The sequence below is a fragment of the Pinus tabuliformis genome, chromosome 2_1 (assembly GCF_031772625.1).
Source record: "Pinus tabuliformis cultivar Carrire ecotype Pingquan chromosome 2_1, CPIR1, whole genome shotgun sequence".
NCBI lineage: Eukaryota > Viridiplantae > Streptophyta > Pinopsida > Pinales > Pinaceae > Pinus > Pinus tabuliformis.
Window position 1 is genome coordinate 831,507,736 of NC_142299.1, and position 25,052 is coordinate 831,532,787.

The 25,052-nt window shown below is 31.2% G+C and overlaps 1 protein-coding gene across 1 annotated transcript; it reads right to left on the bottom strand.

Moving 5' to 3' along the window:
* Window positions 1–4,966: 4,966 nt before the first annotated feature.
* Window positions 4,967–23,541, bottom strand: LOC149203226 (uncharacterized). The gene is made up of 4 exons (XM_089400154.1): window positions 21,642–23,541; window positions 21,371–21,421; window positions 21,177–21,249; window positions 4,967–5,269 (listed from the first exon to the last, which is right to left on the bottom strand). Exons 1-4 carry the CDS (start codon window positions 22,889–22,891, stop codon window positions 5,066–5,068), a joined length of 1,578 nt encoding a protein of 525 aa, XP_089256280.1. The 5' UTR covers window positions 22,892–23,541; the 3' UTR covers window positions 4,967–5,065.
* Between the last annotated feature and the right edge of the window lie 1,511 nt (window positions 23,542–25,052).

Sequence of the window (25,052 nt, forward strand, 5' to 3'; positions counted from 1 at the left end):
AAATGAAAATTATTTTTCCAAACAACTTTACTAAACTTAATTGATAATCAATTACATATTTATATATATAATAATATAATTACTAAATAAAATTAAAAATAAATGAAAAAATTATAATTATTTCTCCCCACCACTATGCCTAAACTTAATTAATAAACAATTACAAATTTACCTATAATATAATTTAACTACTTTCATATTACTTCAAATTCTATTTACATATGCTTAGATGTTCATTGCTTAAGGAAGACAATAACATATATGCTTAGATGTTCATTGCTTAAGGAAGACAATAACATGTTTATATGTATGAGAAATTGCTTTTATGAATATTTGAAAGTGACAAAAGCCAAGATTCACCATGCCATCTACAAAAATGTTTTTAATGATGCAAATTCTATTTACATATAGTTAGATGCTCATTGCTTAAGGAAGACAATAAACATGTTTATATGTATGAGAAATTGCTTTTATGAATATTTGGAAGTGACAAAAAGCCAAGATTCACCATGCCATCTACAAATGTTTTTAATGATGGTAGTTAAAGGTTGAACATCTCAAGGTTTTTATATATAATGATGCGAGTTAAAGGTTGAGCATCTATCCTCGCTTTAAGGTTTCTTTGGGTAAAAATATAATTGATACGCCCTTCTCATTCCTCGTGGGTACGAAATAATTTTAATGTGCGACACCAGTAACAGTGTCTCTATACAAGGGATGATGCTTTTCTACATATAACGTGATTGTAATGTTATAAATGCAAAACCTAAATGGTTACCAACATGATTCAAGCAGATCTTAACATGGTTTTTACTGTCATTCTCTAGTGTCTGACGCGTGGAAATGAGTGGTTATCTTTACCTCTACATATTCTCTTTCCAGTAGCCACTACGATGATAAACTTGCCCGAACATTGTAGTGCCGAGGTAAATAGTCGATTACATGGATTGACAATCGTTAAAGGTACGTCCACAGAGAAATTAAATCAAGGAGGGGGCAGCCTCGTATTATTATGTAAACAACACGGGTGTTGAGTGTACAGTTGTAGATGCTTTGGCTCTTCCCTGGTTCGAAAGGCATACCAAATGGAGAAGCGAAAACCAGTTTTCTTTTCTCACCGTTTTCTCCGGCGGAGTATCTGAGGATCCAATACCTGATTAAGTCGCTGCAACCTTTTTGTTTTTTTTAAAATGGGCGGTACAAATTTTAGCCGTGGATAATGCTCTGGACGAAGCATATTTCCAGCGCATTAAATTCTCATAGTTCAGTTAAAAAGTCTACGAATCTTTATTCAATCGATAAACATTTAAAAGAAATTATTGATAATAAAATAATTTTTCAATATAAACCATAAATATTGATGTGAGTGATGGGAGATTTTCACAATCTATCATATTGTCAGATATTTCTAGAATTTCAGTATGTAATAGGGTTGATCCATCATCACCCACCAAAGAGTCTTGTTAGAGACCTGAGAACCTTTATAGGAACAACATAGGAACACATATTGAATTATGAGTCAATTAGTATAACCTTCAATTATAAATAAATTAAATAACAGTCACTAGTAAATTGAATAAATAATATATTTGACCAGTTATATTTTGTTGATTAATTTTTGACCAACCAGAAATTGATTAGAATAAGATATGTTACTCCAAAATTAGGAGGTTAATGAAACCATAAAAGTTAATGAAATACATTATAAGAATTTATAATAAATGAAATATGGATTTGATTGTTGATTTTATGAAGGGAAAAAAATAATTTAATTATAAAAAAGACTTGGAATAAAGTGAGAAATAAGTTATTTAAATTTAAAGATAATAAAATAAAATCTTATTAATAAAAGAAATTAGGATAGAAATGAACTTATTGTATTAGGTATTATTAGAGAATTGTGATCATGGTAAATTAATAATGACAACCATAGATTATAAGATGATTTGGGTTCCTATATTATAAGAGAATTGAGGATTAATTAAAAAGTTAACATGCATTCATAAATCAAAGTCAAATAGAAAGATTTTTTTTTAAGATTTTAAAATTAAAGGAAAACTGGGAATAATAAACCTAAGATAAAGAATGATGTATATAATGCTGTTAAAATGTAATGAATAGGAGTTCTATGAAGACAAAATCTGACCCCACGGGGAAACCAAATTGAACAAAGAAGAGGGGAAAGGATAAAGAGGTACTTGGTAGGAGAAGACTACAAACATAGGGAACAAGGGTTATTGAATGAGATGGTGGATGATGGATTCCAAGGTTGACTTAGCCTGTAACCATCCTCCGTGTTAAAGTTATTAGAGTTTTTCTCGATTTCAAGGGCTTCTTTCTCGAATAATGCGAGAGTTGTAGAATGGTGCATAAGCTATGATTTTTATCTTAATTTCTTTTATTAATAAGATTTTATTTTATTGTCTTTAGATGTAAATAACTTCTTTCTCACCTAATTCTGAGTCTTTTTTATGTTTTTTTCATAAAATCAACAATCAAATAAATATTTCATTTATTATAAATTGTTATAATTGTATCTCATTAATTTTTATGGTTTCATTAATCTTTTAATTTTGAGGTAACACATCTCATTCTAATCAATTTCTGGTTGGTCAAATATTAATTTATCAACAAAATATCACTGGTCAAATATATTATTTATTCAATTTACCAAGTTATCTAACAATAAATATTGATAACAAAAAAAAATTTCAATGTCTGCCACATATAAAATTCTTCAATATACACATCACTTAACATGATTTTACATCAGCTTTATATATCAAGATAAAACAATTTTAGAATAAGAAATTTATAATTTTGTTCATAACTATTTACCACTTTTTAATTTGAGGGAAATGTGTAATTCCTTCATTACAAAAAATGGAAGTGCTAACATAACATTTAAAATATATTGATATTTTACCCATTACTAAGGAGATATATAATTCTTCTCCATTTAACATGGAGCTAAACTTTGATATTTAAAAAAGAAACATTAATAGCAAAAATATATATTTGTGTTAGTTATAAATTAAATATTTGAAATTCTATATTAAGTAAAATAACTTTACATTAATTTTATATAAAGGTAAATAATGTTATTGAAAACAAAAAAATTGGTTAACATCTATATTTCAAAAATTTAATCTTTCTCAAACCATTTATAATTATAGTGTTCTGATTTTCCAATATTCTCATTTGTTAAATTTAAAAAATTTGATCTCTCAAAACTTCATACGTCATAAATTATAATATTCTGATTTCCCATTACTTTTTAAAATTATTTAATATTTTCCTTATTAAATATATATATAATTTTTAAATTTACCTCCGCTATATATCTACGAACTATTCATACAATTCTTACATAATAGTTTACTCAGTAAAGGAAAACCATATTTATAATTCCATTGATAAATTTTATATAGTAATTAAAAATAATTTAAAAAAGAAATTAAAGATCTTGAATATAAGACGAAAGAAAATAAAAGTAAGAGGCTTCTTTATACACTTTGGAAAGTAGGAAGCTTTGGCATGCATATTCATCCCCTTAAACTATCGCTACTATTGGCATGTGAAGATGTTCACAAGTTGCAAAGTACAACGCGGCGAAACATAGTCCTCTTTTGAAAAAAAATTAATCCCAAAACATTTAAGACACAGTAAGACGCTTCTTCATACACTGGAAATTTGGAATATTTGGCATATTCATCCCCTTGAAACTATCACTACTCTTGGCATGTGAAGATGCTCACACGTTGCAAAGTGCAATGCAGAAACCTACTTTGTTTTAGAAACTTTAATTATTTTTTTGGTGGGGGAAATTGTTATTTTTATGGTTAAATTTAATTCTCAAATTTTGGGAAGAAAATAATTAGTTTTTAATGTTAAGGTGTATATTTCTAAAATATATGTCAAAAGTTCTGTTTTGAGTGAAATGAGAGTAAATCTCATCAAAACAATTGTTATGATGAGGTTCATAAGATATCCAAAAAAAAATTGAGCAAATGGGAGTAGGTAGATGGCGTAATGTTATCTTCAATGAAGACATGAGTGAAAGAAAGAAAACGTGGATGAGACAAAACTACACATAAATGCAAAAATGGAATATCTACTTCAATGTTTATCTAGTAAATAGCAAAGAGCTAAAGAATTTTGTTATGGATATGTTTAGTAAACTAGTATGGGGAAAAGAGTTGGGTAGAAAGAAGAATTACTACAATGAGGAATTCAACCCTATCTGTGATCTATAACAAAAATAGTTCATTGGAGCTAGCATTCCGTGGAGGGCAAAGGTTCTTATTGCTCAATTGAACTTCGATGTGAAAAAGGACGGTGAAAAGGCCTAAAGAAGCTTGGGAAGAAGGAGTGTGTACATTTTGGACTGGAATCTAAAAAACATTGCATTTTAGAATGTGATGTGTTCAAAGATATCAACGAAAGTTATGGGAATATGTTGGCATCCATTTCTTGGCATTGTCTTTCCAACCAAAAAATTGTTAGAAAATTGAATCAACTCACCATCAATTTAAATAATAATAATAAATTAAATTACAAAAACAAAAAACATGATCCTATAAACTATTTTTAATCTCATAAACATTAAAATCTCATAAACATTAAAATCTCATTTCATTTTACTATCTAGATTTTAAAGAACCGAAATTTTCCCACTTCTCATAGATTTTTCATCATTAACTCTGAAGTATTTCTGGAGCGAATGGATGTGGATTAGTTCGATTTATTTATTATCATCATTAACTCTGAAGTATTTGCGAATGGATGTGTGCTGCTGATTAGATCGATTTATTTATTATCGCTGAATTAATTCTCGATTGAATGGATGTATGCCACTAATTAATTATTCATACACTATTTCGTAGACAAATTGTCAAGCGTGAGCCCAATAGAGACGTGCATGCAAAGTAACACTATTGATATTTTATTAATATTCCCGACGATCATGGCTTCATTCATGCAAAACCAGAGCATATGCTTTCTGAAATAAATAAATAAAATACATTAAAGCAACTGATATTATGAATGTACAACGCCAGCAAGATTAGGTATCGCGTAGGCTTCTTTGATAATTCAAAATCATCACATTTTGGTAGGAGAGTGAAGGAGTTTTTGCAATTTCCGTTTTTGTCGTTCCTGCAGGTTCACTTCCTTTTTTAAGTTTCAAGCTGGAAAACCATATAACATCACGAACGTGTTGCAGAGAAAGAGAGGGTATCACTTGCTGTCCTTTACAGCTGATCTCAATCTGCACAGAGCCCAATCATCATCAAAGTTCAGTTACCTCTTCTTGAAATCAAAGTTCAGTTCTCTCTTTTTCATTTGATTAAAAGTATAACCTGCAAAGGACTATTGATCTTAATTAGTGGTAGATTCTTTAACACTTTAGAAATTTAATAGTATTAAGTCCCCAATAAAAACAGATTCTTTAACACTTTAGAAATTTAATAGTAATAAGTTATTAAAGTCCCCAATAAAAACAATTGTTTGACTTAGTTGCACATCTAAAATATTCTAATATCTCCACAAAAATTAATGGCTTGACTTAACTCATGATTATGTATAACCCCACATACAAAATATTCTAGAATCTCCGCTTCACTTGTAATTAAATGAAGCAAAGCAAATTTCCATGACTTAGCTCAGGTTCAACTCCACATCTAAAATATTCTAATATTTCCACCAAGATTAATTGTTTGACTTAGCTCATGCTTATATATAACTCCACAAACAAAATATTCTAGAAGATCCGCTTCGCTTGCAACTAAGTGAAACAAAGCAAATTTCCAAACTGTACAGTTGTTATCTAAGGTCTAGGAATCGCATCTGACGTCGTTGTTAGAATATACTGACCGTTGACATAATTAAATTATGCTACTGCACATTGCACGCTTAAATTACTCGTGAAGTCAGACCATGATAAAGGAATATTAATCGCTGAATAAGATAGAGATTTCATTAAAAAACTGGAGTGTCGTGCGGCATGAGTAAATCACAATAAAAGCTCAGATAGTCCGGCACCTCAAGGTGACAACAGGACAGGGAGGAACGTCAATCATGAAAGAGTTATATTCCTTAGAAGCGTCGTTTCCCATATTGTTTTCCTATTCAATTTAGTGACAGCTGCCAGGAAACTATGAAACAAGCAGAGCGAATGCCACCCATTTTTCGACCCCGTATATACTTGGATGACGTGTGAACTCAAGTTCCTGCGATGTTGCAGCCTCTCCAAGAAAATGTTAACTTTGCCCAGCACTTAAGCGGAAGCAAAATATAAAAATAAATTCCTCGTCATACCAGGCTAGGTTTACGTTATGAGTAAATAAAGGAAAAAAAGGGCTGTTGGAAGCATTTTATAATTTGGATACCCAAGTCAACTAAATTTGCATGCAGAATCTATTTCCATGTCACATCATCATTCACCAATTAAATAAGGCGCACTAGTTGTAAGATTATGATTACATGCACTACATTAAATAATTTGTAACATTAAACATGGAGAATTTTACTAGAAGTAAAGAATAATTTATATTCTCCTTAACTATATTGATCTAGAATGAAAACATATAAAAGCCTTCTAAATTATTTTATTTTTGCTTTTATAACTTTAACACCAAATCACCGTATCTCAATATTCATTCGATGAACCTGTTTCCATTTAAATTATATTATAAGAAAATGAAAAAATTATATATATATAGATAATTTCTTATTATATTTTAAGAGAATAAAGAAATATCAAAAACTTTCTCAACTATCTAAAATTTTATCATTTTTTATTTGATCACTTAATACTAGGTCACCTCAGTTACAACTATCCCTAGGCTGGAACCTATTTCCCAATAATACCATTAAAATTATAATTACAAAGTAAAAAATTTATGTTCATTTAAATTATATTATGAGGGGATATTAAAAAAAAAAAAAAAATCTAAATTATTTAAAATTTTGAGGTTTTAATACATTAACACCAAATTACTTCAATTCCAACTATTTCTAAATTGCAAAATTAAAAATACCATTTCCAAACTAAAACCTACTTTCTTTTAACTAGAAAGTAACATGAAAAGAAAGTTTTTAATCCAACATAATGTTGTTTAAATTTCTTTAAAAATTTATGTTGTAGAATATTCTTATTAAGAACACAAAGATTCTATAATATAGAGTAATCATTGTTACTGGTTGAATAACATGTTGAGCTTACTTTTTAGTGTAGGTTTTTTCTCTTGATATAGTTTTCCCCAAAAAATCATTTTGTTTCATTGTTATAGGTTTATGTGTTGTTAATTACTATAATTGTGTTTATTTAGTTTTTCTCACATTCTTTTGTCATTAGTTAGTGCAAAAAGCATATCTTACATCGTTGCCTTTTATTTAGTATCAAAGCTTGATCACATTAGATCTAAAGTTCGAGGGGTGGCATTTTTTCATTAATCTTTGTTTGATTTAGAACTTACATGGAAGGAAATATTAGTGCAGGAAATGGCAAACATATCTATATTAGAATTGGAGAATTTCAATCGCACTAACTTTGAATTGCAAAAACTCAAGATGGAGGATTGACATATATATTGAGATCTATGAGATGTAGTATTTGGAACCAAACGCATTGGTGTGAAAGATGTAGAGTGGGTAGTGTTGGAGAGAAAGGAAATAAGTTTTATTAAGCATTGCTCTGTCAATTTAGTATTATCAAATGTTTCTAAACCAAAAGATGTAGCAACTCTTTTGAAGAATTTGGGAGATTTGTACCAAGCAAAACCCTTTTTGTTGAAAAAATTATTTTCCTTCAGAATGGTTGATAGTGACTCGATTGAGCATCTAAATGCATTTAATGTTTTTGTGACCTAGTTGATATCAATTAAAGTGAAGATAAATGAGGAGGATTATTGTATGACCCTTTTGTGTCTTTTTCTAGATGCATATGACACCTTGATGATGGTCATTGGAAGCGCAACAAAGGCATTGATGCTTGATGTGGTTTTGGTTACTTTACTGTTAGACTAGGTGAGGAAAAAAAGTTCTAAATCCACAAATGTGGCCTTGGTTGTCCATGGAAGATCAAAGGAGAAAGACAAGAAGAGGAAAAATGGTAGATTCAAATCCCATGGGATACTTAAGTCTCCTAAATAGAGGGAAAATCTTTGAATGCATTTTAGAAGAGACTTCAAGGAAGAGAAAAATAATATTAAGAACAAAAAAAGTAAAAACAATCTCATGAGAATGGAGGAGACACGAAGGAGATGCCTTTGTTATAACATTGTTTACTCTTGAAGGGACGAGTGTATGGTTAAGAGACTATGGAGCTTCCTCCCATATAACATTCCATCGAGATTCATTTCCACTGTGTGAGAAATGTGAAGGCAGGACAATATATCTTGGTGATAACTCTCCTCACAACATAGTTGGTTAGAGTAGAGCTTTAATCAAATTTCCTAATGGTGGGGTGAAGGGGACCAATGGAGTTTTACACATTCCAAGTTTGGCACGAAACCTACTATCAATATGCAAACTTAATGATGTACGTGTGCATGTTTCTTTCTCTAAAAAAGGGCGTAATATTGTTGGTTAGAGTAGAGATTTAATCAAATTTCCTAATGGCTGGGTGAAGGGGACCAATGGAGTTTTACACATTCCAAGTTTGGCACGAAACCTACTATCAATATGCAAACTTAATGATGTGCATGTGCATGTTTCTTTCTCTAACAAAGGGGTAATATTGTCCAAGAAGGTATAATGCTCGCTAAGGGTGTTGATGTGGCCACTATTTTCCAACTTGATGTATGCAACATTCAATGTAATACTTCTTCAATTTATATAGCTAAGAAATCTATAGAATCTACACTATTGCAATCAAAACTTATATCTACTTCTAATGGTCATGCCTTCTAAGCACATAAATGATCTTTTGCTCCAAAAAGAAAGTTACCTGTAGTGAAGACTAGTATGTGGTAGAAAACACTGACCCATCTAGATGAGAAGGGCATCTAAGCCTTGAAAATAATATCTTGTTGATGGATTGAATGATTTTGATCTTGAACTTGAATTTTACAAGCATTGTATATATAGAAAATAGAATCATAACCAATTTGATTCTTGTTCTCAAAAATATTTTGGGATGTTGGAATTGATTCACTCTAATGTATTTGGTTCTATTAATTTTTCCTTCAATTTCCAAGGTTCTATATCATATGTCACTCGTTGATGATTATTCTAGAGAGTCATGTGTATGTTTTCTCATAACTAAATATGAGGCCTTTAGTTAGCTGAAGGAATTTAAATATGTCCTGGAAAATCAAAGTAGGAAGATTAAGGTGTTAAGGATTGATAATGGCAATGAGTTATGTTCTATAGAGTTTGATAAGTTTTTTAAGGAGAATAACATTGAAAGGCACAAGACAACTCCATATACCCTTCAACATAATGGAGTTGCAGAATAAATGAACATGATGTCTAGGAGTCTACTTAGTGGAGCTATCTTAGAGAAAACATTTTGGGTAAAACAATTTCCACTACATGTTACCTAATCAATAGGTCTCCCACATAAAATTTTGTGGATAAGACCCCTATGGAAGTTTAGATAAGCGAGAAGCCCTCACTTTATCATATTCACATTTTTTGTTATGAGGCGTATGCTCATGTTCTTAAGGAGAAGAAATAGAAGTTGGATAACAAAGAAGTTAAATGTATCTTCGTCATATATGTAATTGTGTGAAAGGTATAGGATTTGAGATCCTATAGGTGGGAAATTTTTGTATAGAATAAATTTTATTTTCAGACAAGTTATGCCTCCTCTCATAGTGGTGCAACCAATAAAGGATGAGAAGAAGTCTATGGTTCAACTACCATCCAAGATCCAGAAAATTAAACTAGAAATTGAATAAGAAGTTCATGATTGCTCTAGTGAGGAGGAGGGGCACAATGAGTTTGGAAGAGGAGGAAAGAACACCTCAAACTTTAAGGAGTTCTACTAAAAAAATAAAGAAACTAAATAGGTATAATTATCGTTCATATTATTTTAGAGGTATATTTGTTTTATCTATTATCATTGATAAGCTTAGAATTGTGAAAGAGGCAATGAAAATGAAAGGTTTAAGGAGTCCTAAATATTGGAAATGAATGAGGAGATGATTGCATTAAAAAAGAATGATATATGAGACTTGGTATTATTGCTTGGTAGGAAACCCATTGAATGCAAATGGGTGTTCGAAAATAAGTCGATTCAAATGGTAGGATTGAAAAGGTACAAGGAAAGCTTGGTTGTCGAAGGATATTCTCAAGTCGATGGTATAGACTTTGGTGAGATTTATTCCCTAATTTCCAAGTTAACATATGTTAGGGTTTTGTTATTTGTAGTATCAACCTCTGATTTATAGATAAATAAATTCATGTGAAAACATCTTTCCTACATGATGACTTCAAAGAGGAAATCTATATGACACAATCAAATAAATACATGAAAAAATGAAAGGGGTAACTAGTTTGTAAGTTAAAAACAATCTTTATGTGGTCTAAAATGGTATCCTTAAATGTACTTTTTGTGTTGGAATTTGGATTTCTAATATCCAAATCAAATCACCATGTATATTACAAATAGGATAATGGTAATTTCCTTTTTTTCACTTTGTATGTAGATGATATGTTATGTTTTAGTGATATCGAGGATGTATTCATGATTTGAAGTCTCAACATTTAACGAAATTTGACATTGAGGACTTGGGGACCAAAAATTTTATCTTAGGAATGGAGGTCAATATAGATAAAGTATACAAAGCCTTGATTGAGCCACAATAATCATGTGAACTCTATGCTACAACATTTTTACATGGAAAATTATAGACTATTAAGTGGTCTTATTTTTGTGGGAACTAAAGTTTTAGTTGAGAAATGCCCTATAACACACCAAAAATTTTAGGATATGGATTTCATTTATTATGTTAACACAGTTGGAAGTTTGATGTATGTTATGGTATTTGTTAGACTAGACATTGCCCCAATAACAGTCTTGGGTCAAATCATGGTTAATCGTGCACATGAATATCAGGTTGTAGGGAATAGGGTCTACATGTATTTGTGGGATATTTCCAAATATTCTATTTGTTATCATAATGATGCTTTAATGCACCAACACAATATAGATATACAAAAATGTGGATTCAATTTGAGTAGGGGATGTAAGTAGAAGAAGATATAAAAGAAAATATATATTTTGAATTTGAGTAATAAAGTTGTAAACAAAGCAATAATATGTCTTTGCTTTTTCCATTGTAGATGTCGAGTCCATGACAACTACTTATGCCTATACGAAGATCATTTGACTTAAGGAAATGTGCTAAAATGTAGGGCTAAGTTAGATACTTATTTAAATTTAGTCTAATAGTATCAATGCCATTTGTTTGGCCAATGATCAAACCTTCCATGGAAAGACAAATCATATTAATGTTTATTGTCATTTTTTTTGGGACATGGTAGAGCATGAAAAGGTGATACTAGATAAAGTTGACACTTAGTAAAATGTTGTAGATACGTTGACAAAATTAATAAGGATGTGTAAATTCAAGTGGTGTTATATGTCTAAGGGCCTTATGCCCCTTAGCACTTAGCTTACTATTTGATACACTCTTCCTTAGATTTTTGCAAGGCATATGAAAAGAAGAAGAATGTTGCGACATGTGTCCCATAGGCCTTGCAATCGTGCAACAAAGTAGTGATCTCAATAAATGTTGAGGAGTAATAGGGAATAAATAGAATTTTGGGACATGCATGCCATAGACATCATGCCTATTTTTTGAGCACTTGCATAGGAGGAATTGAGAGAGAGAGTTTTTAACTTATTGCCATGCTATCAACATTTCTTGAGAATCTTTATATTTGGTATGATGAATATACATATTTGAGAGCCATTCACTGAAACCACAGCACATAGCCTTGTCCCGGGCACATAATCGTTCACAGCACATAGTCCCTTGCCCCACGAGCTAGGTAAAACTATCACTCAAACAACAAGACTTGAAGCTATTATAATGATATACTCATTTTGAACTCAACACATCACATGTCGAAATTGAACCAAGATGAAGAGGATAAAAACTTTTCTCCCAACCACCCAAACTATATCTCATTATTATAATCATATTTATTTAATTTTCTATACATTCTTCATTCATTAATACTATAACCAACCAATTTTATAGTTATATTCTTTTAATTATAAAATTATTTAAATTTCATTATCTTATTTTTTTTAAAAACCACCATCATAATTTTTATAAATAAACTTATGAAAATAATCATATTCCTAAAAAAAAATGTATATTCTTCCTTACCTGGTTGTGAACGTGACTAAGAATACAAATAAATTAAAATTAATTCATAAAAACCAAAGTCCTATTTAGATGTATAAAATGGGTAATCACATTACTAAAAATATTTTATATTATATGTAGTATAATGTGAACATTATTAAGAATACAAATTATATATATAAGAAATAAAGGAAAAAATTAATAATCATAATTTAAATAAAAATATAAATTTTTATATCATTTATGAATATATATTTATATAGAAAGAAAAGATATTATGATTACATAAATATATTTAATAATATAAAAACATTTTAATAATGGTGGATGAGTAATTTATTAAAATGATTTGAGTTATGCTTAGAATTAAATGTTCTAGCTTTCACTATAACACTAAGAGTATATCTGGTATACTTTAAAGACAAGTATGCCAAGAATATATGGCTCAACAAGAACCAAGACGACGTCCCATATTGACTACAAATTGAGATTTCCAATCAAGTAAGGGTAGAACGAGTAGTTAAGATAGCCAATTAACTCCTCCTCCACTTGAGTTCAATTCCCCAAAAATGACATGTTAAGCTTGTGGTGATGAAGCTAGAGGAATAAGCGCCCCCATGGAGTTAATAACATAAAATTTAATAATAATAGTAAATCTAATTTTAAGGTTACTCTCAAGTTAAAGATCAAATTGATGTATAAGGCCATGGAATATAGAAAGATCATATAAAATATTCGACATTAACTTTAATAAAGTACATATATTCAAGTCATTGAAAAGCGTTATTTGGCATATAAAAATATTATATTTTTAATACTATTTTTTATTTAATATATCATTATTATATTACATATAAATATATATATATATATATATATATATATATATATATCACTTATGAACACATAATATATATATATATATATATATATATATATATATATATGGGTTTGTAAGTCATCAAAAATTTTGAGGGAATTGTAGAAATAGAATTTACTTAGGAATTGGGCTTTTTGAAAATAATGAAGGGAATTCTTACAATTTTATAAAGGTTTGCAAATCTCTATTGAAATGAAATTCAATTTCTAAGGTTTTTATATGTAATTATTATGGTTTGGTCTGACATTTAGTTTTTACTTTTTTATTAGTGACTAAGTGAGATTTTGTTTCTAATTAGGTCTGTTGTTGTATTTAGTTGCTCAGTTTGTTAAGATATTCTCAACAATGTAAATTTGCATTTAAGCATGTGCTTAGTTTAATAAAGAGTAGTGTGAGTTGATATAATCTTCTTACTGTATAGAAACTTGGCTCTTAGGAGTGGGATTTCTTACCTTTTGATGAAATCTCACATAGCTCAATTTGATTTTTGATTTGATTTCATCATGTTGCAATTGCCTCAAACGTTAGAAGTGGTTTTGAAACATAATCTTAATTGTATTTCTCCATGAATTTTCTTAATGTATTTCTAATCAAGGTATGAGAGTTTGGCCTTGGACCTTTTCTAACAGATTTTCCCAGATAGAAAGGTTGAATGATGAAAGTGCATAAGCACATTAGGCAAGAGTAAATTCATAGTTGTACAATGGATAATTTGTCATTTATTAGCAAAATTCATGGCCATATAGTTTCAATTCTCCCTCCATCAACTAATTTGTGGATGTATGGTGTTTAACTTGACATTCCTCAACAAAAACATAGTTTTATAGCCACTATGAATGCTCAATTTGGCCTTCCTCAACAAAAAATGCGATTGTACAATCAACATGGAGGCATAATTTGACCTTCCTCGATGTAGCCACCATGAATGCTCAATTTGGCATTCCTCGACAAAAACATGATTGTACAATAACTATGAGAGTTTGATTTGGCTTCCATTTACAAAACATGACAGCTATACAATTCATAAATTAGACTACATAATTTAGATAGGTGATATTACCTCTACAAATGATTTCAAAGGGAATTATAACTCGTTTAAAAAGTATTTATGTTAGTTCAAATGAGTATTAAACTAGAAAATTTTATTTGGTTTCCTAGTTTATAAGATATCATTGATTGAAGTCTCATAGGTTGGAAAATAATGCAACCATGTTTACCTTGCATTTTAGGAAACATTTTCTCACTCCACGAGTTACAACAATGAAAGTATGTTATTTCAATAGAAATATCTCTTCCATTCTCAAATGGGTCTCCAAAAGAATTCGATTTCATCAACTATAACAAAATTTATAAAAAGATATCAACTAGATGTCCATTGTTGCAACTTTATGCTCTACTTACACTTTTTCAGCCCAGTGAATATACGATGGTGATGCAATTTCCATGGCCCTATAGCATTTTCTCTCCAATCTTATCTCATTTTAATTTATTCTATCCCTTCTATTTTTACATAGAAAAAAATCGTAATTTTTACTGATGAAAATAAAAATTACATTATGTAGACACACGATGTGTGTATGTAATCTTGATTCAAAATGTGTCCAATACAAAATACAAAATGCAGGGCACATAATCCCAATGAATAACCCCATGAAAAAAACACCACAAAAAGAACAATAAAGGAATTCGTTAGAATAAAAAACATGTCAACAAAACCCAGCGAGAAATGGGCCCATAATAGACTAAGCAGAAACCCCGATACCCTAAAATAAGCAAAGGCAAGACTCTGAGAAAATATTATAGAAACACCCTAGGAATGTTTGGCAAACCACATCACCATCTCCTGAGAGAATTCACCTAAAAAACATAAATGAAAAAAGGTCGTTATTCCCAAATGTGTTCCACGACAGCCAAAATGAAAACTACCAGGTATAAAGATGTGCCACCAAGTAGTTGAACCCAGATCACAAGCCTTAAAATTCAACCCTTGGTGGTAGAAAAGAGGGACCATAGGACCCAAGAACATGGAACTGGATGAATAGGAAAGTGAATCTATCATGCAAGACTAAAAAAAGGAGGGAATGTGGATGAGAATGAGAAAGACCACTTGTCAACCTGGAGACCAACAACCACACCACTAAAAAAGTCTACAAAAATGGAGACACCCACTAGAGAAGATGTAGATATGTCAACTCCATCAAAAATAGTGAAGCATGGACCAGGGGATGAGAGTGGTTAGTCTTCCAGACACCTCGTCCCCCACTCCAGGCAAAAAAACCACCTGCAAAAGTGGGAAAACCAATATTAAAGACTAATAATAGTAGAGGAGAAAGGAAATTATAAATAAAACAGACAAGGGGGCTCGTTGGGCTGTAAATCTGCAGCTAATTTATTATATCCCTTATTATTTTCTTTTGTTGATATTTTGCATCCCTGAGCGAAAATGCTATGTAATAATCATTTGTGAGTCAAATCGGTAAGTCGTGTGGTAGATGACATACAAATTTAGCTACATGTTGCTCCATGATAAAAAAAAGTGTTTGTTGTGCTATAAATCCTCATTAGCAAGTGTATAAAGAATGTAAGATTAACGAGGATACATCTTGTATATAGATTATTTTCCTAGAGAACCAACGAACACTATGGTAGGGTACCTAGGTGTCTTGGTAGGTGAAATATATCCATAGGATGGCTAGTCATTTATTCGTTACATACGTGTTGGTGTTATGCCTTAAACATGTTTCCGGTCAATTTATGTTGTACTAATGTTCGACCCAAAGTTCTAGTTGGTTCCCACTTGGTATGTTGTTTCAGATACAATATTACAAATAAACATAAGAGCATAATCATTTGATTCTAAGAACCCATAGTTAGTTTCTCTTTATATTCAAAGATGTTCACTTTTGACATCATCCAACAATATGTTAGACTTCTTTGCAATACTAACTTGAGTAGTGATTTTTCCCACTCCTTATGCATTTTCTTTACAAGTCTTCTTTGGTATCCGTGACTCTGGGAGTTTACATATCTTCTTTTGGTAGTAACTCATAGCCTAAAAGTATCCACACCAAAATTTTGATAGAATATATTCTACTTCAATAGCCTCATCATTTGGATTACATAAATGTGTATGGTAGTATACCATTTTAGTAGTTTGTTTGGTAGGAGAATTTAGTTGGTTTTGAATAGTTATCTAATTCTATGTGGATTTGGGTTCTAGGTCTTTGACCCATCAATTTCATTAGACATTTACCGTTTTCGACCTCATCAATGTTAGTAACATCGACTATAACAACAACTTTTTCTATCTTGCTTGATAACATTGGATGTCAATTCTTCTATGGTTGGAATGATTGATAAGGATTATAGTCTGTAGTTTTTACATATTTTCATATGTATTATTATTTGTATGATATGAGCATTATTGAGATTTGAACATCATACCTTTTAGTTTCCTAGTCTTAGGGACTAGCAGAGATTTCTATGGGAATGGCTAAGATCATTCCTCAACCTATTCCTTGTTTTGTTATAGATCCTAATTTATTGGATCTTGGGAGTCTTTCTCTCCCAATTTATAATGTCGTTTACTATACCAACTTGTCCTTTAGAGTGTATTATCTTGTGTGTAAGAACTATAATTTCTTGATTGAATTTCACACTTAGTGAGGAAATCCCACATCATCAAGGAAAAAGAAATTTGATGGACCATGGCGGTATGATATTTTGCAATAATTTTATGCATTATTCATTGCAAAAGTCTTTGCACCAATCTCCTTGAGGTAGAAGACTTTGGGATGGAATATTTGCACCTTGTCTTGAACAAACAAAATCTATATACATATACACAAGAAAATAAGGGAGCTATGCTCTGGTATTAAAAAAAATGGGGATAATATTACACCATTGCCTTCATCACATGCTTAGAAATAATGGTGTGCTATTATTCCATTCCTACTTGGCATCTCATGCAAATTTCAATGAAATGCAAGCTGATAAGCCTACATCTATAATTATATATCTCCCTCCCATCAATTGCATTAGCCATTATGAAATGTATAAGGAAAATGACAGACGTGTGAGTTTAATTCTGCAATTGGTATGATTAATATGCTTCACATGATCACATTTAGTGTTCAAAATCCATTGAATGGAATATTTTAATCACAAATTACATGGCCCTTCCTTTTACCCAAGGATCAATTTCCTCTATCTTTATGGGTATCAATTATCTAATCCTTCGTGTTTGGGAGAGGGACACTTGAGTATTGATTCATGTTTAGCCCAATCTAAAAGGGTAGTTCCTATAACACAATGCCATTGTTGAAGTGGATGGTGTGGCTTATACAAGCTAGGAGAACCCGAGTTGTGGGGTCAACAAGTCTATACACAAAATTATCAAAACCTAATTTTTAATGTCATGATTGCTATAGTAAATGGTATAGCTAGAAGATGGAATACAATAAGAAGTGTTGAAAAATAATGGAGTTAGGGACTCATGTGTAGTGGATATGACCCAACACATGGTGGAAATCGTAGAATGGAGAAGGAAGTTGGCACACATGGGTATATAATGTAAAAAGATAAATAGATATACCATTACAACTTAGATCTCCTCAAGAGCTAGTTGGAAGAATTGTAACATTTTTGTGCCTCCCCCCACCACCCTTAATCAATAGCTTCTCCCTCTTAATCAATAGCTTCTCCCTCTCTTGATGATTCTTGTAGTGGAGTCTTCTTTGTGTGGCGTCTCTTAGCCTTAGAAAAACTCATAAACCCCCAATGCTTCCCTATATTAGAACTTTTTGTCTAAATGAGGTTTGAGTTGCTCCTATATTCTAGAATCTGGTCAAGAAGTCCAAATGCGGTTTGAGTTGCTCCCATACTTGAAGATAGAAGTTTGGATGTTGTTAACAATTGACCACTAACAACCAAGTCAATTAACAACTCATTATTAACTCAACATGTCACTGGTGGGAACTAAACTTATATAGGTAGGATAACAAGCATTCATTCCAATCATTTAAAATAAACCCAATTAAGATTTTAATGTAATAAAAATTAACTTCTTTATATATAAATTTTATCAAATATCAAATAGATTAAAATTAAATTTATTTACTTCAGTAATATAGATAACAAAACTTATAATATATCTTAATAACTCAATAATATAATTTAATAGGTTGAACTTTATAGTTAAAAAATTAAATTATAATTTTATAATTATTTAATTAAATTTATTTACTTCAGTGGTATCCATAACAAAACTTATAATATATTTTAATCACTGAATATATATTTAATTTAATATAATTTTATATGCTAAACTTTATAGTTAAAATTTAAATTATAATTTTATTATTATTTAATTAAATTTATTTACTTAGATATAAATTATATAATTAAAAAATCTTATCATAAATCTCTTTATATTAATATATAGCTTTAATAAATAAGCATTATAAGCATGACCATCCTTAGGAATAAGGTTAGTTTTACTAAGGTGTCAATTACAAGCATAGCCTACTCACACCATAAATGTCCTTTCAACTCAACTATGAGATTTAGGAGAATTTTTTTCTTACTAATTTTTTTGAATATTTGAGATTTAGGAGAATTTTTTTCTTACTAATTTTTTTGAATATTTGAAATTAGGTTGGTTATTTTTTTTTAAGAAAAGAAATTCAACTATGAGATTTAGGAGAATTTTTTTCTTACTAATTTTTTTGAATATTTGAAATTAGGTTGGTTATTTTTTTTTAAGAAAAGAAATTAGTTTTGTTGACAATTTTTTATTAAGTTACTAGAAATTTTTTTCTTACTAATTTTTTTGAAAATTTGAAATTAAGTTTGTTATTTTATTTTTTTTTAAGAAAAGAAATGAGTTTCTTTTAACAATCTTATCAAATTAGTTTAAAAATTACTCACCTAAAAATTCACAAAACTTCAAACTAATATAATAATATTCATAAACATGAAACAATTACAACAATAAATATACAGAAATAATGATTATACAAACATTATAGCTTATCATCTCATTACTAGAATTTAAAAGTTAATAAAAAAACAACTACCATTCCAAGAAAACCTAATTAACAATTAAAACTCTCCATCCTAATTGACAAATTAAAACTCTCCCCTTATTCGGTCTTCACATTAGTTTCTAAATTCAGGCTCTTGAACTCTATGGGAATATCTATCCTATTGCTAATCAAACAAACTAATTTCCTGAAAGTAAAAATGAATGTGACTGTGTGTTTATTCAATTTTTATCAATCAGATTATGTAAAGTAGAAAGATAACATTCTTCTAAAAACTCAAAAAACTCAGCAGAGACTCCTATTGCTAATCAAACAAACTAATTTCCTAAAAGTAAAAATGAATGTGACTGTGTGCGTTTTTCTGAGCTGTGCGTTTTTTTTATTTTTATCAATCAGGTTATGTAAAGTAGAAAGGTAACATTCTTCTAAAAACTCAAAAAACTCAGCAGCGACGGTCGGAGAAGAAAAATTTATTTGGTATACTTTGACAGAAACGAGGGTGCAAAGAACAAGGGCGCCTCAAAAGAATAAGCGCGTTAAAATGGAGAACTACTGACAGACGACCATTTATTCTGCCACATATATGGTACTAACAGTCACCAATAATCGATATGGAGAATGTACGATCGAAAAGATTATTAAAATACTAATGTGGTTCGATCTAGTTGCATTTTTTTTTTCCTTATGGCAAAATAATGTATCAGTTTTATTTTTATTACCGTACATACCTTCGTGTTGTTGTTTCAATGTGCTCTAACGGAATTACCAAACATGTGGTATGATGCTATAATTAGCACAACTAACCCTAGCCCTAATTTCAATGCATTGTTTCTCGTAAGTACTGTTACGAAGTTGATCCTGGCAGGTTTATACGTGCTCGCCAGGCAAAATTCGGAGACGATGATCTTTGCAACCTCTGAACTATTTTACTTCTAGATCAGGAATTCACATAATGTAAATCTATCTCGCAAATACCTTTTTGTTTAGAAAAAGTATGCTGCAGATGTGTCTTCCAAATTTATTTTGTTCGGTCAATGTAGTTTGAGGTTTACTACTCCCATTGGCACTTTTCTTGCTGGTTTGGTATTGTGTGCAAGGGCACAAAAAAACAGGTAGCTATAGGTAAATGGCTGAAATAATTCAGTGCAGCATCAGATGGTCTAAACAGGCTTATATTTGAGCCCTACCATCGGTTTTCTTAATCCATTATCTGAAATCATGATCTCAGAACAATGCTGAGATTTAGTTTTCATGGAGAACGATGAAGAACGATATAAATATCAATATCAGAGGACTTTAAAGTTTATATTTTTGCAGATTGTTGGTATTGTTTTTTTTTTATGTAACTTGACATTCTTTAGAACTACATACTTTACATAAGACTTCCTATCATGACTATCACGAATCAAACAGGCAGACATATACAACACTGAAATAGACTAATGAAAGTACATATTCATATATTGAAAAGATAAAAAAATTAAAATATAAATCTTTTAAAAATATGGTTGTACTAGGATTTTTCAGTTTTTATATTTTTTTATACAGAGAGATTTGATGTTCAAAACCTTAAAAATACAGAACTTCCATGTGCAATACAACAGAAGGGAAAAAGAATTGACAATGACCACTAAAACTGAAAAACAGTTGAAGCATTTTCTCCGTGCAGTAAGAACAAGGAAAGAGAATTGAGAAAAACCACTAAAACAAGAGGAAGATAAGCAGAAAGTCCTTATGGGTTTCACTTTTCATTAATTCCGATTCATGTATTTAGACTGTCTAATTCTCTTGTTCAGCCTTTGTCTGATATGTTGGTGTACTCACAATTTCTTCCAGAACTTTAAAAAAGTTAACAAAACCAAGCACAAATATAAATCATTCATTTAATATATAAAGTGGGAATCATGAATTAGTTGAAGTTGGTACCTCTGATTCGTGGTGCAACCCCAGCTTGCTGGCCAAGTACTTCTTCACCATCAGCATTGTCATCGATCCATCTCTACAGCCAAAAATAACTTCCTCGTCAGATTAGCCTCAGACACAAAGACACCTAACCTGTACACAAACTTTTGCTTATATTTTCTTCAGGTCTAATTTTTTCCTCCAAATCTGACACCTACTTAATTCTTAAATAGGCCTTCGGAATCTGGGGCAAGGAGCGTTCTCGATTCCTGCACATGCCACAGCAGGCAAGCACATGAGATCTGGAAAGAAAAATGTAGATGTAACTTAATTGCAGCATAACAGGAAACTATCGTTCATTCACATTTCTTAAAAATAACAGTAAAGTCTGGTTATCCTCCTATTTTATACAGCCTGGAGTTCTCGCAGACCAGATTGTGACTGTCATGGAGATTGAACATTGAAAAGCATAAATTGATTGATTCTTACTGAGTATGTGCAACCTGCAGTGTGAACCATAAACCTGCTTCCCGTCTTCTGTACTTACTTATCCTTGCATTTTGAGTTACAGAAAATGGCTGCAATCCACTGGTTAACTGCATCAAAGCTTCTCTTTGTTGTGATTGATAGCCAGATAATGGTTGTGTGTATGGTGGACAACTCTGGTATTGGGTTCTACCAGACAACCCACCTGAGAGCAATTCTCTGTCATGAGCTATCTTATCTGAAACACCTGGCCGAATAAAGTCTCCAAAGCTTTTGTTCCTAGTCCATGCAAATTCCCCATTGCTGCAATAATCTTGAGGTTGTATTTTATCTATGGTATCCTGTAACAAAGCCGATGGCCCTGAAATTGGGTATAGAAAATCAGATCTTCTAATCTCTTGGCCTGCCTGCTGACTAACTTGATAACTGCCTGAGGTGTACTCAGTGGAAAACAAAGGCTCTGACGTAGAGAAGGACAAGCTACTGGTCTGCAGATACGGCTGATGGCAGGAAGAGTTCAAGAAACCAGTATCCTTCTCATGATCATATCTAATGTGTGTATTTGTCTTTGCAAAGCTCCCTGGTCTAGTATTTGTCTCTGAGGTTTTGGTGACCTGAAAACCCTTTGATCCATGGTGGCCTGAAGCAAGGCCCAGCTCCAGCCACTCAGGCATATCTTCATCCTTTTTTAATTTTGGGCCAGAAGATGAAATAGCAGAATATATGCTGTCCATCAGCATTCCTGACACCAAAGTTCCATCTGTTCTTAAATTTTCCTTCAAATTTTCTTTCAGGATCATCTGCTTTAGCCCTTCCGGTTTTTCAGTGTCAGACATTAGATATGATTTATAGCATCCTTGGGCTACTTTGGAATTTCCAGCTGCTAATTCAGCTAACCCTGATGTATTGACCCCAGTTTCAATGGCAGAATCCAATTTGAAAATGCACCCATAATCCAAGCTACTGGTTGCAATGGGGCTTCTTTCAGCCATGGTCTCTGCAGTCAGATCAGATCCTCCACAATTCTCATTACTGATCTTCAATGTTCGGGAATTAGATGATAGGTCACTGACATTTTCTCCTTCCATTGCGTTTCTGCTTCGTTTCAAATTTCCACCAGTACTCAGCTTGAAGATGTCTGCGACCTCAATACCACTTTTGTCACTGATGCCATAATAGTAATCATCAGCAGCATAATAATAATCATCAGCAGCAGCTGCTTCATGCAAAATATTTCCTGAATAGTGCCCCATCTCATGGATCTTGATTTTTGCAAATCTGACCTATGACTGGTCTGGTAGTATTTCTTGATTTTTGCAAATCTGACATATAACTGGTCTGGTATTATTTCTTGATTAAAATCTTGATTAATCAATCCCTCTGCTCCATGATCAAAGAATCATAAAAATAAAAATAAAATCCTAAAACCTTCAATCAACCAAAACAGGAAAAAAGAGAGCAACGACCTATGTGCTGGAAACTTGGGTCAATCCTCTTTTTACGCCTGTGACATGATCACGGAAAGAAATAAAAGCGTTGACCTGCACTCCAATTCAATTTCATGGTGCCTCCTGCTTTCATTTCACTTCCTTTCCGTCAGCATAATCTTTCCACCAAATCTACAAAGTGCAAATCCGTTGGCATAAATAGTCGAAAGGCATGCAGAAGCAGAAAGCAAACAATAGCAAAGAACCAAGGAGATGAACACGAACCACAAAAGGAATGGAAAGTGTTCCTTCACCTCGCTATTGCTGTCGCCAATGGATTCGGCCATTCAAAGCCAAACTTAAAAAGAAAAGAAAAAAGAAAAAGGTCTTTGTACACCATGTAGGAATTTCTGCGCTGGAATCCTGCTCTACATTTGTCAGCGGCTTCTGCACATTGCCATGTTATTATTCCTCGTTTCTCATACATCTCACACGTCAAAGAAAAAATAAAAAGAAATAATAGTACAGATGATACCTACTACACCTGTATTTCTATTTATATTTAAAACAATATAATTTACTTTTGTATGAAAGGAAAAGATTATTATAAAAGTTCAACGATTTTATTCACCTTTCCTGTTTAGTCAATTGTTCAGCGAAAAAATGGGGATTTTCCCCTCTTCTTCAAGAGACTGTAAATTTGATGTAACTGGAAAAACCTAAAAAGGAAAAAATTGAACTGTTACCTTAAATCCAATCTTGCAATATGTACATACACCATGAAACTGCAATATTTGTAGTTTTTATAATAATAAAAAATATGTTTTAATTAATTAAAAATTGACAAATAAATTAAATTAACATTTTAAAATTAAAATTATTTTTAATAATATTTGTGGTTTAAGACTTATATAAATATATTTTAAAATTTTAATAAAACTATTATAGATTTATTATAACTTTAAATCTATCAATTGTAAAAATTTATCAAAATTTTCAAGATGAAAAATCTCTTTTTGAGTTTAAAATTTACTCAAAAATTTAGATTAAAAAAATTTAATTTCTCTTGTGTTAAGTCTTTATATTACTAATGTAACCCCTTATTGTTATTAATACAACCCCCTTATTATATTGTTGTGCTCATGTAGTCCACATATTGTTATTATTGTGCCCCATAAAAGACCACTATTGTTATTATTGTGCCCTTACATTATTATTGTTATGTTGGCTCATGTAGTCCACATATTGTTATTATTGTGCCCCATAAAAGCCCACTATTGTTATTATTGTGCCCTTACATTATTATTGTTATGTTGGCTCTCATTATATTATGACCCCTTAGACTCCTATATATAGAAAGGAGGTCTTGTTATTTGTATCATCCAAGAATTGTTCATTTCTGTAATGTAAAGGAGGTTGCCCCCTCGAAGAGTCTTATTTCTAAGACGTTCATCTATCTTTTCTATTTTTTTGTGAGCTAGTTTCATAACATTTGGTATGAGAGCTTTGAATTATAGGGTTTCGCTGCTCCAAATAGGTTATCGTGACATTTTCACTATAACTTTTTCGCTACGAAGTTTCAGAAGCTAAAAAAAAAATCCATTTGAGAAGAAACCGGTCTAAATCTCGCGTCCGAATTTTAGATCTTGTCTCACTATATTTGCGGAGATATAATATGAGACATTTAGGGTTTCTGCAGGCTCTGGAATTACATTATAAATAGGTGACCTAGGGAAAATCGTCATAACTTTTTCTCTGAGCATCAAATTGAAATTTCATAAGAAGTTGCATAAAGAGGACTTCTTGTAGTTTTCTATATATCAGTTTGAGATACTAAGGTCAAAATAGTGAGATGTGGCACATCGTACAAGTTTGTTGTACTGAACTAGTCTATAATGAAGTCACCGTGGGAGATTTGGCATAACTCTTTCTTGGATAATCAAATTCTGATCAGACTTGAGGGGTTCGAAAGAGAACTTAGAGAGCT